The sequence below is a fragment of the Malania oleifera genome, chromosome 12, assembly GCF_029873635.1.
Source record: "Malania oleifera isolate guangnan ecotype guangnan chromosome 12, ASM2987363v1, whole genome shotgun sequence".
Taxonomy (NCBI): domain Eukaryota; kingdom Viridiplantae; phylum Streptophyta; class Magnoliopsida; order Santalales; family Ximeniaceae; genus Malania; species Malania oleifera.
The window spans coordinates 25,608,128-25,618,496 of record NC_080428.1 but is presented as its reverse complement, the minus strand read 5'-3'; the positions used below and the strand labels follow the sequence as shown (position 1 = coordinate 25,618,496).

General features: G+C 36.3%; 1 protein-coding gene across 1 annotated transcript in view; it reads right to left on the bottom strand.

Annotated features, from left to right (window-relative positions):
- Window positions 1-9,368: 9,368 nt before the first annotated feature.
- LOC131144358 (protease Do-like 5, chloroplastic) overlaps window positions 9,369-10,369 on the bottom strand; it is a 45,881-nt gene continuing 44,880 nt past the window's right edge. The window contains exon 9 of the mRNA XM_058092951.1: window positions 9,369-9,659. Within this exon, the coding sequence (XP_057948934.1) occupies window positions 9,542-9,659 (118 nt within the window). The 3' untranslated portion in view covers window positions 9,369-9,541. The remainder of the gene's footprint in view (window positions 9,660-10,369) is intronic.

The following is a 10,369-nucleotide window of genomic DNA, read 5'->3' as shown; positions in this document are numbered from 1 at the left end:
GCTTAAGCCTCATCCTTAAGAAAAAGGATTAAATTCACCTACCCCATTGACTCATTTGCTTCATAATGGCTATTGTTTTTGTTTTTGAGTCCGAACGCTTTTCTAAATACCTTGAACATCATATCCTATCTCTACTGAATCAATATTTGATATGGATTGTTTATGGTATGGATGAACACCTTGCATGACTTAGTGTTAATTTTATAAAGCATGTGTGTTCTATAGAAAAGACCCCACTGGTTGGTTAAAATGCTTGATCTATAACCAATAGAATTATTTTAATGATCTAAAATGTTTGCTTATACTGTTATAATGAATTTTTCACAATTAGTCAGCATACGTAGTTAATTGCATCTAAGCTAGGTTTTGAATCGATAGGGGGTGTAAAGGCCCGGTGAATTATAAAAGAAAGTAAAGGAAAAGGAAATTTTAAAGGAGGTCATAGCAGGTCTTCATCGATGAACGCTATTTGAGGGTCTGAAATTCGTCGATGAAGGTTATGAGTTCGTCAATAAACCCTTTTCTTGGCCTCGTCGACAAAGTCAATGGTATAAATGACTCAAACTCGAGTTTTCAGCGAGAAAACCTGCATGCAAACCCTCATCTTTCCCTTTCTTCATCCTCCACCCCTTCTCTCTAAGTTTTTGGCCGATTTTTCACGGGTTCAACGATCCGAAGTTGCCATGCTACTCTTAGGAAGATTCTCTCCATATCTAGTGGAGTGGATCGTTGATTAGGCCTACTTGGGAACCACCCAAAATTTGGATAAATTAGTTAATTTCAATTTTATTAGGTTTTTGGTGTTTCTGGACTGAGAAGAAAATGTTAGGGAAGTTAATACTGAAATTGTGTTGGGAAAAATATCAATTTTAAGGTTTTGAGTTGGGGAACACAGTGATTTTGGGTATTTTGTGGGCTTCCTAGAAAGTCAGGTAAGGGGATAAACTAAGTCAGGTTTCTTATGAAAATGTATTTACTATTTTTACAACATTTAATTTTAGGTAAATATGTATATTGTACAATTATGTTGGGAATAATGTTGTTGATCAGAAATATGATTTTAAAACAGATTTTATGTTTTGAATAATACCCCTTTTGTGTGGCATGAGTAACGATTACTTTGAAAATTATGATGATGAAATATTATGTTTACAAAATAAGCATGTTATTACTGCTTTCAGGAAAATATTAAAATGATACAGGGATTTTCAAACTAAGGGTTTTATATGATATGCCGATGTAAGGGTCAAGGATTTTATATGATATGCTATGTTGGCGTAAGGCCCGTGAGTTTTATATGATATGTTATGCAAGGTTTCATGAGAATATTAGCATGACATATATTATTATGAAACAACCATGTATCATTATTTGGAAAAATACTATATGTTATCAGAACCTAGTTGGTTTGGTTTAATCTTTCACAAAACACGGTACTATAACTATATGATTACGATCATTTATATGTTAGTGCTACCACTAGCCGTAAGGGGCGGTAGAAGATCGGCAGTTGATGTGGTTTTATGGTAGTGCAGACGTCCTTCTGGTGTCCGGACCAAGAAGGGCAGACCCATCGTACTTATAGACTTATGTTGATCTAACGTGGTCGGCCAGTCATTGTTAGGTCCCCCCTTCGAGCCGCACAACCTAGTCATGTGGGGGTAAGACATGACACCAGTCAGCTATCCATCTAGGGTGTTTTTTATGTACTGTTATATGAGATGATTTATATGTATAGAAATTCAGTATGTTATACCATGTTATGATAAATTATGTGTTTCCCAAATATGTTACACACAATTTTATCAAAATGATTATTATACTGTTATATGTAAAACACTAAATTACTCATGTTGTCACACACTAATATTAGTTTATTTCCCATACTAAGAGGTGTCTCACCTTAACTATATATAAACATTTAAGAGAATCTAGGTAAAGGAGTAGATAGAGCTCCACAGCAGTAGAGTCCAACTGAGCTACCTTGTCTAAAGGGTGAGTTGTTGAGCTAGGGTCAGGTTATTTTTGGGTTATGACCCTAGGGTACATTTGGCCTTTTTGGTGGATGATTGTATATACAACAGGTTTAATAGAACTCTGGTATTGTGATTGATTGGATGATATGTATGTGATTACGTTTCCTGCTACTTAGGTATCGGAGTTGTATTTTTGGGTATATTCCTGTTACCCCTGGGTCCAGGTTGATTACATTATACAGTTATACAGGATTATTATATTGAATGTTATCATGAAAAAAAAAAAGTAAATTAGGCAGGTCATTACAATTCGATATTAGAGTCTAGGTTGCTAGGCTCTGTAGACTCTAGAGTGCAGCGGAAATAGTACCAGAGTATGGGAAGAGGATTTGAGATTTTGTTTTGCTGTTTAGAGGCAAGACTTCTGTGGTGGTTTCTGTGTTTTTCCTCGGGTGACGATTTTGGGAAAGTCATAGTAAACTATTGCAGGGTTGTGTTTATAGAGTGTAGGACTGGATCTTGAAATAAAATAAGGATGTTAAGATGGGGGATTTTGGTTAGATGCGTAAGTCATAAGGATAGGACCCCTAAGTCATGTTTATTGTCTTTTCAAGATGGACCCTGGAGGAGGTAGCGCTCATGTGAGCGGTAGTGACGATGCAGGGCCCTCGAGTGTAGGCGGGGTTGATTAAGATGCAGTACTACGCAGTGTAGCTCAGCGGGTTATGGCTGAGATCGCTAGGAGCTTCAAAGAGCAGGGAAGCCCGTCTGCAGGCCATGGATGCATGATAGAGAAGTTTACCAAGATGAATCCTCCAGCATTTTCAAGAGAAGTTGATCTTACAGCTGCCGATAACTGGATGCAGGAGATTGAGAAAGTCTTGGCAGTATTGCAGTATACAAAAAAGCAAAGGGTCCTTTTCGCCACCTATAAACTGACAGGGGAGGCTAAGAGGTGGTAGACTACTATGAAACTTTTAGAGCAGCAGAGGATGACACTGATAGTTATGACATGGGACCGATTTAAAGAATTATTCTTCGAAAGATATTTCCCAGCCCCTGTTAGGGAAGCCAAAGTGGAAGAGTTCCTGAATCTGAAGCAAGGACAGCAATCGGTCCAGCAGTACGCGGCGAGGTTTATAAAGCTTGTTGACCTGATAAGTCACACCCAGTTTTGATTATGACAAACACTTTTGGTACTGATAGTTGTACTAAGGTTTGCATGCAGGTTTACCTTGCGCACATACTCGAACATAAAGACATATCATGATGGCGTGTTCGTGCTAATGAATGAAGAAGTTTTGTGTTGTATTTGTATTTTCTATTCATCTTCTTCATTCTGGGATGTAATATTATTATGGACTTTACACTCCTATGGCTTGTAATAATTTGCATCATGCATGATAGGTAGGTATGCTCAAATCGACCCTATTTGGACTTTAGGTACCTATACAGACCTTAAAAAGACTTTAGGGTCGACCAATGCCGGATTTTTTTGGTAGGATAGAAAGTCTTTACGTCCCTAAACAAATGCACAAAAAGTCCTCAACATCACTTATTATATCAGGGGAATCAATTCAGGAAAAAATGGACTTAAATTGAAAATCTTAAAAGAGTTCGGTGCCATGTAAAACGATTCGGGTGACCAAACAAGTCAATATGTTGACTTTGTGTTCATACACCTGAACTTGATTTAAGCGTATCTTTCTCAGGCACCTGAACCTGTGTCAGGTTCCTTTTTAACTACTCGAGCGCCCGAACGATCACGTTCAAGATGGGCTCAAGCGACCTAATTGGTCAGTTCGATTAACTGAACTTGGAACCGGGCACCCGAACCTACGAACAAATGCTACTGATTTTTGTTCAGCCAACCGTCCCTTACTTCGGGCACCCGAACCATTAAAAACAGATTTTCTGAGTGAGTCTGTTTGGGCACCCGAACCTCAAGCCTGGCACCCAAACCTCTCGGTTTAAAATACTTTTTACTGATTTTTAAATGGAGTAAACTGGATTAATTTTCTCAATGGCTTTTAAAACAAATTTAATTATCCCCATTGAGTCCCCAATGGTAAAAAATTTCTCCTTGCCTATAAATACCTGTTCATTTTTCATAATTAGAGGATTAGCATTTTGATTAAAGGCAAAATTCTCTCAATTTTAAAAATCTTCTTTTAGCCTATACTACTCCCAAACACTCATACACTCCATTATTCTTGATCCTTCAAGTGTTTTGAGTATTTCTAAAGTGCTTGTGTCTAATCTAGCCTACTCATACTCTCATTAGATTATATTGATTGTTTGATTTTATTGAGAGAAGAAGCATCAAGTTCTTCCACTAATTTAACTTGATAAATCTTGTGTAGAAAGACTTGAAAGGTTGTGGTTCTTGCATTGTCATTGCAAGACACCTAAACCTGTATATTTGTGTGCAAAATCATTTTCAAAAACTTGTATTCAAACACTCCTTATGCGTAGTTCATTGAGAATATCTTGCTGAGTTTGTTTGAATCAACTAGTTAGCATATTTGAAACTTTGATATGATATTGTGATATTCAAATATAGTGTTTCAAATCTTGCTTAGATACACACTTTAGATCTTGATTGATTATCATACTTGATTGAGTGTTTCACACATTAGAGCATTGAGCATATTTACATATCATAGGTGCTTGCATTATTGCTTGAGCTATACTGGTGTACATATTTGCTTGTGTTAGAAGCGTATTTTTGTGTACAAATTTTATACACATTGGTTGTATTCTAGGCGCAGGCTTGAAGAAGGAGACTAACCTTATTGAATAGTCCCGAATTGGCTTAGACTTGGTTAGGAAAGTTAGGTGCGCCATCCTGGTAAGGCGTATTGGTTGAGGTCAACCTCTTGAATTGACATGGTTGTAATCGGTGCCACTCCACCCATTAAGTGAGCAGTAGTGGAATCCTTGTGCTGGTATAGCCAAGGCAGGGACGTAGGCAATTTGCCCGAACCCCGATAACATATTGCATGTATTGTTTACTTTTACGCACCTTACTTTTCTGCACGTGTATGCTTTATTTCTAAATTGCATATATTGACCCTAGGCTGTGTTATATTGTTGTTAAAACCAGTAGACCTAGGCAATAAATTTTAAATACCCAATTCACCCCCCCTCTTGGGGTTACACCAAAACTAACAGCTTTTCTGATTCGCTCCGTGTATTGTTCCTGATGAAGTAAAGAAGACAAGATAATTTAAAAGAGGGTTAAGGTGTAGAATATACAAGCTGGTGGTAGTGTTGAAGATACAGGATTTTTTTGAGTTAGTTGACAGAGTAGCTTTGGACGAGGTTAGTAAGCGCATGAATGTAGAAAAGTATGGACAGAAGAAGAGATCTATGCCTTCAGGTTTCTAGCAAGGAGCTAGGTAGAACTAGTGAAGGAGAGGAAACTATGACAGAGGACAGAGGCAGGAGGCTAGAGGTCGTGAGTTGCAGGCGGTGCAGAATTTTTCTATTTGTCAGACTTGTGGGAAGAGGCACTTGGGAGAGTGTTGTGTGGGGATAGCCGTCTTCTATCGCTGCGGTAGGCAGGGACATCTGGTGTGAGATTGCCCCGCACCACCTGATATCGCTCCTGCTCCAAAATCGTACTAAGGAGGCTATCAGGCACCCCGTGGAGGCCAGTAGAGGAATGTAGCTCCGGCAAGGGTCTATGCTTTGATGCCTGGAAATGCTGAGACAGACGGTGATGTGGTGACAGGTATGATTAACATGCTTTCATTTAAAGTTATTGTATTTTTTGATTCAGGGGCCATATACTCATTCATGTTTATGGGGTATATTAGATTATGTATGGCAGAAATATAGTTGTTAGATATCGAACTATTAGTAACTACACGGACAGGGTCAATAGTGGAGTGTAGTATAGTGCTCCGAGGCTGTCCAGCTAATATTCAAGGTAAAGTCTTGCCAGCTGATTTGATAGTATTGGATATGCATGTGTTCGATGTAATTTTTGGTATGGACTGGTTGGCAGCTAATTACGCCAGTATAGACTGTCGTTTGAAAGAAGTAATATTTAAACCTCTGAGAAGACTAGAATTCAGGTTTATAAGATCGTGTGTGCAATCCCCGCCACAGTTAGTATCAGTCATAAAGGCGAGGAGATTACTCTTGGATGATTGTCGGGGGTTTATGGTTTTTGTGAAGGAGATGTCAGAAAATGAATTGAAGCTATGCAATAAACCAGTGGTTAAGGAATTTTCAGACATTTTTCCATAACATCTACTTGGGTTACCTCCTGACCGTAAGGTAGATTTCCCTATTGATCTACTTCCTGGGACGGTATCGATCTCTAAAGCTCCTCATAGAATGGCTCCAACAGAATTGGGAGAGCTAAAGGATCAGTTGCAAGATTTGCTGGATAAGGGTTTTATTCGGCCTAGTGTATCACCGTGGGGAGCTCCAGTATTATTTGTAAAGAAAAAAGACGGATCTATGAGAATGTGTATAGATTACAGGAAAATTAATAAGATGACAATCAAGAACAGGTATCCTCTACCCCATATAGACGATTTATTTGATCAGTTTCAGGATACGCGGGTCTATTCCAAGATTGACCTCATATCAGATTATCATCAGGTGAAAGTAAAGGCAGAAGACGTCTCGAAAACAACTTTCAAGACCAGGAATGGGCATTATGAATTTCTAGTTATGTCATTTGGACTGACAAATGCTCCTACTGTGTTCATAGACTTGATGAATATAATCTTTCACCAGTATTTGGACCAGTTCGTTATAGTTTTCATTGATGATATATTGGTTTACTTAAAGAGTTTTGAGGAGCATGAGATGCACCTACGATTGGTACTTCAGAAGCTCAGGGAAAAAAAGTCGTATGCCAAGTTTAGTACACGTGAATTTTGGCTAGAAAAAGTGTCGTTTTTGGGGCATGTTATTTCAGGAGATGGTATTTCAGTGGATCCCAATAAGATTGAGATAGTATTGAATTTGGAAAGGTCGAAGAACGTTCAGGAAATTAGGAGTTCTTAGGACTGGCGGATTATTATCGTAGGTTTGTAGAGGGATTTTCAGCTTTATCAGGACCTCTCAAGCGTCTAAACAGGAAGAATGTCAGGTTTGAATGGGATAAAGATCGCGAGTGGAGCTTCCAGGAACTAAAACAAAGGATTGTCACTGCGCCAGTATTGATCATTCTGTTAGAGGGTGATGGTTACGTAATTTATAGTGTCGCGTCTTTAAAAGAACTCGGCTGTGTATTGATGCAGTATGGTAGGATTGTAACTTATGCCTCCCGACAGTTGAAAAAGTATTAAAAGAAATACCCTATCCACGATCTGGAATTTGTTGCAGTGGTGCACGCATTAAAGATTTGGCAGCATTATTTATACAGTGAGAGATGAGAGATATTCTCCAATCACAAAAGTTTGAAACACTTCTTCACTCAAAAGGAGCTAAACATAAGATAGATGAGGTGGTTGAAACTTATTAAAGATTATAACTGCACTATTGATAGTGGAGATTTCAATTGGATTAGGTCCAGTAATTTTTCTTCCTCGCATTGGGGAAATTTTCCACGTAAAAAAATTGCTTGTATTCTTGTAACTTGGCATGATTGATTATTTTTCTTATTATTTTCAGCACGTATGAAAGCAGAGATACACTATATTTGCTTAAGGAAAAGATTTATTCCGCTACTCCCAACAACTCTTTATTATTATAATAGTTTAAATTCCAAGTCCCGACAATCTATTTATTATTTTAATTCTTATTTTGAGTGATGTTCAATGTCCTGTACCGTCCTCATCATGTTCTTTCAAGCCAGCCTTGCTGCTCTCTCTCTCTCTCTCTCTCTCTCTCTCTCATTTTATAGTGAATCGTAAAGCTAGTTGCTGCGAGCCAATATTGGTAGCTGAGCACAATGACCCAAGGATTGGGACTCAACTAGTTAAATCTTTTGTATCAACAGTGTAATTAAATCTAACAAATTAATCAACAATAATGGAAATTCTTTTCCTATTTTTTTTTTTTCATATTTCATGCCTATTTATCATTCATCATCATTAATATGTTCATCGTTATTATAGCAAAAGACATTAACCTCCGCTAAAGTTTGGTAAAAAGATGTAAAATTCTCTTTCACTATATTTGGAGAGGTCTTGGATTTGAAGTTGGATTGAATTTAAACAAGATGTTACATAAATTTGTATTAAAACTTGTCCAAATTTACCAAAAGTCAAATTCAAGGTCTGAAATTTATGCGTCCTAACACTACTTTACTATTTTAAAAATTCCACGAACTTCTCTTGTGCTTTGGCAAAAAGAAGTACACCTCTACTGGGATTTCAAAAATTCAACAAATCTCCCATAATATTTGATTTTTGAGAAACTTGTGCCCCTCTCTAGGCTGGATTTTTACAAAAGACCAAAAAAGATCTTTGCCAAACTTTTATGAAGGTTTATGCAATTTTTGAAAATCTCTGGGGAGATTTGTAAAATTTGTGAACCCTTGAAAGAGATCATGTGTCAATTCATCAAACCAATGGAGGGGTCAATGCTTTTCCTGCTTTTTTTACTTTTTTAAAAAAAAAAATTTGAATGAAGTCCCAAAGAGAAGGTCTCCATCTCCAAGGAGGTTGCCATTGTCAATGGCTAATATGGTATTTTATACTCTTTTTAACAAATGTGATTGCCATGATCTATTGGAAACTAATCATTTTTTCCTATAGATGATGACAATATTGATGCTAAAAATTGGTATCCCAATTCTTAGATTATCAAATGCTCAAAACAACCATTATATTTTACCTGCAAATATAGAAAAAATGGTTATTTTAACGGTGAAGACCTCTTTGATGTCTAATATGTACAAAATCGGAGGTAGTGCATGAACTTTATCCTAAGATGAGCATACCTTGGGTTTATCTAGGTTTGTGACCTTGTGCACTGCGAAAATGACCATATAAATTAAATTGTATTCAATTGTGCTTAGGTGTCTATTACTACTGATTTATGTATGATAATGCTTCTTTGCTCCCTAATTGGGTAATTTAACCATATTAAATTCTGGAAGGGTTTTATTTTATTTTTTCTGTAATCACCCTTTTTCTTATCTTATAACCACGGTATTCCTCCGCCAAAAGTGAGGGTTTATTAATAAATAAATGGAGTTGCCGCCCTCTTTTAGTAAAAAAAATTGTCTTATCATGTGCCAAAACATACATCTATAGAAATTTTCTAGACCTCATTAAATACTTTACGGATTTCATAATAAATTATTGAAAATGAACAAGAAGAAATTATAACAACCATGTACTTAAACATTCACATTGTGCAGTAAATACTCTTACCAAATAATATAGGTTTATAGTATTTCCTTGACAACCATGACCATTATTTAAATTGCATATATTTAGCGCATTTAAGTAATTCAACTAAACTAAATAAACACTATTTTATACATCAAATTACTGCATCTCTACACATTGTTTGGCACTAGCTTAGCTACAAACAAACAAAAAAAACTTTGCAAGCACTAAAATGATGGATTCAAACAGTGACAGGAAAATTCAGAATCTTTTTTCGAAGATCAAATAAGGAAAAAAGAAAAAATGCTTTGGATATCTCATTACTATAACCAGTGCACCGAAGATGACTGTCCCAAGCAGGAAAAAGGGAAATACAGAGCTGTGTAATAGTAGAAAAATGATGTGTGATTCCTCATAGAAGACCGACTATTGGTTACAATAATTTATACTTCTACCAGTGAAACTAATGATAAATGTAAACCATGGAAGATAATACTATCATAGGCAAAATGTAGTTAGATTATCCTAAGTAAACCATGGAAGATCATATTATCATCAACAAAATGTTGTTAAAAGTTGAGGATGTCAAAATCTTATTGTCACAACATCTTTGTATCATCAAAAGACGAGTTCTTTTGAACTCTAAATCGTGAAAAATGGTCTTTAATTATAACCAAAGGACACTGTGTGCACAGTTTAAAAGCCAAGTGAGGCATGCCTAAACCAAAGAACAAATCTTATTGGCCACAATGAATGCACCTATTTTATTATTTTTCTCATGCGTGCATTTATCTTCTAATGATTGATGAGACATAATTAGAACCTTTATTGAACATTATAAACCAAATTTGATTGATTACACTCCTTAATCCTATGTTTGGGAGCATAGAATTGAGATTTTAAATTTGTGTGAAGTTAAATAAAAGAGTACAAAATTATATTTAATTTCTTTCAAATTCATAAAAATTTAAATCCCTAGTGCCAAATCCTACCTAAAAATAATTTTAAAATAAGAGGAATGTTAGAAAATAAATAGTGAAGTTTAAGATGGGTTTCAAAAGTGAAGCATATTGGCAAATACATCAGTGG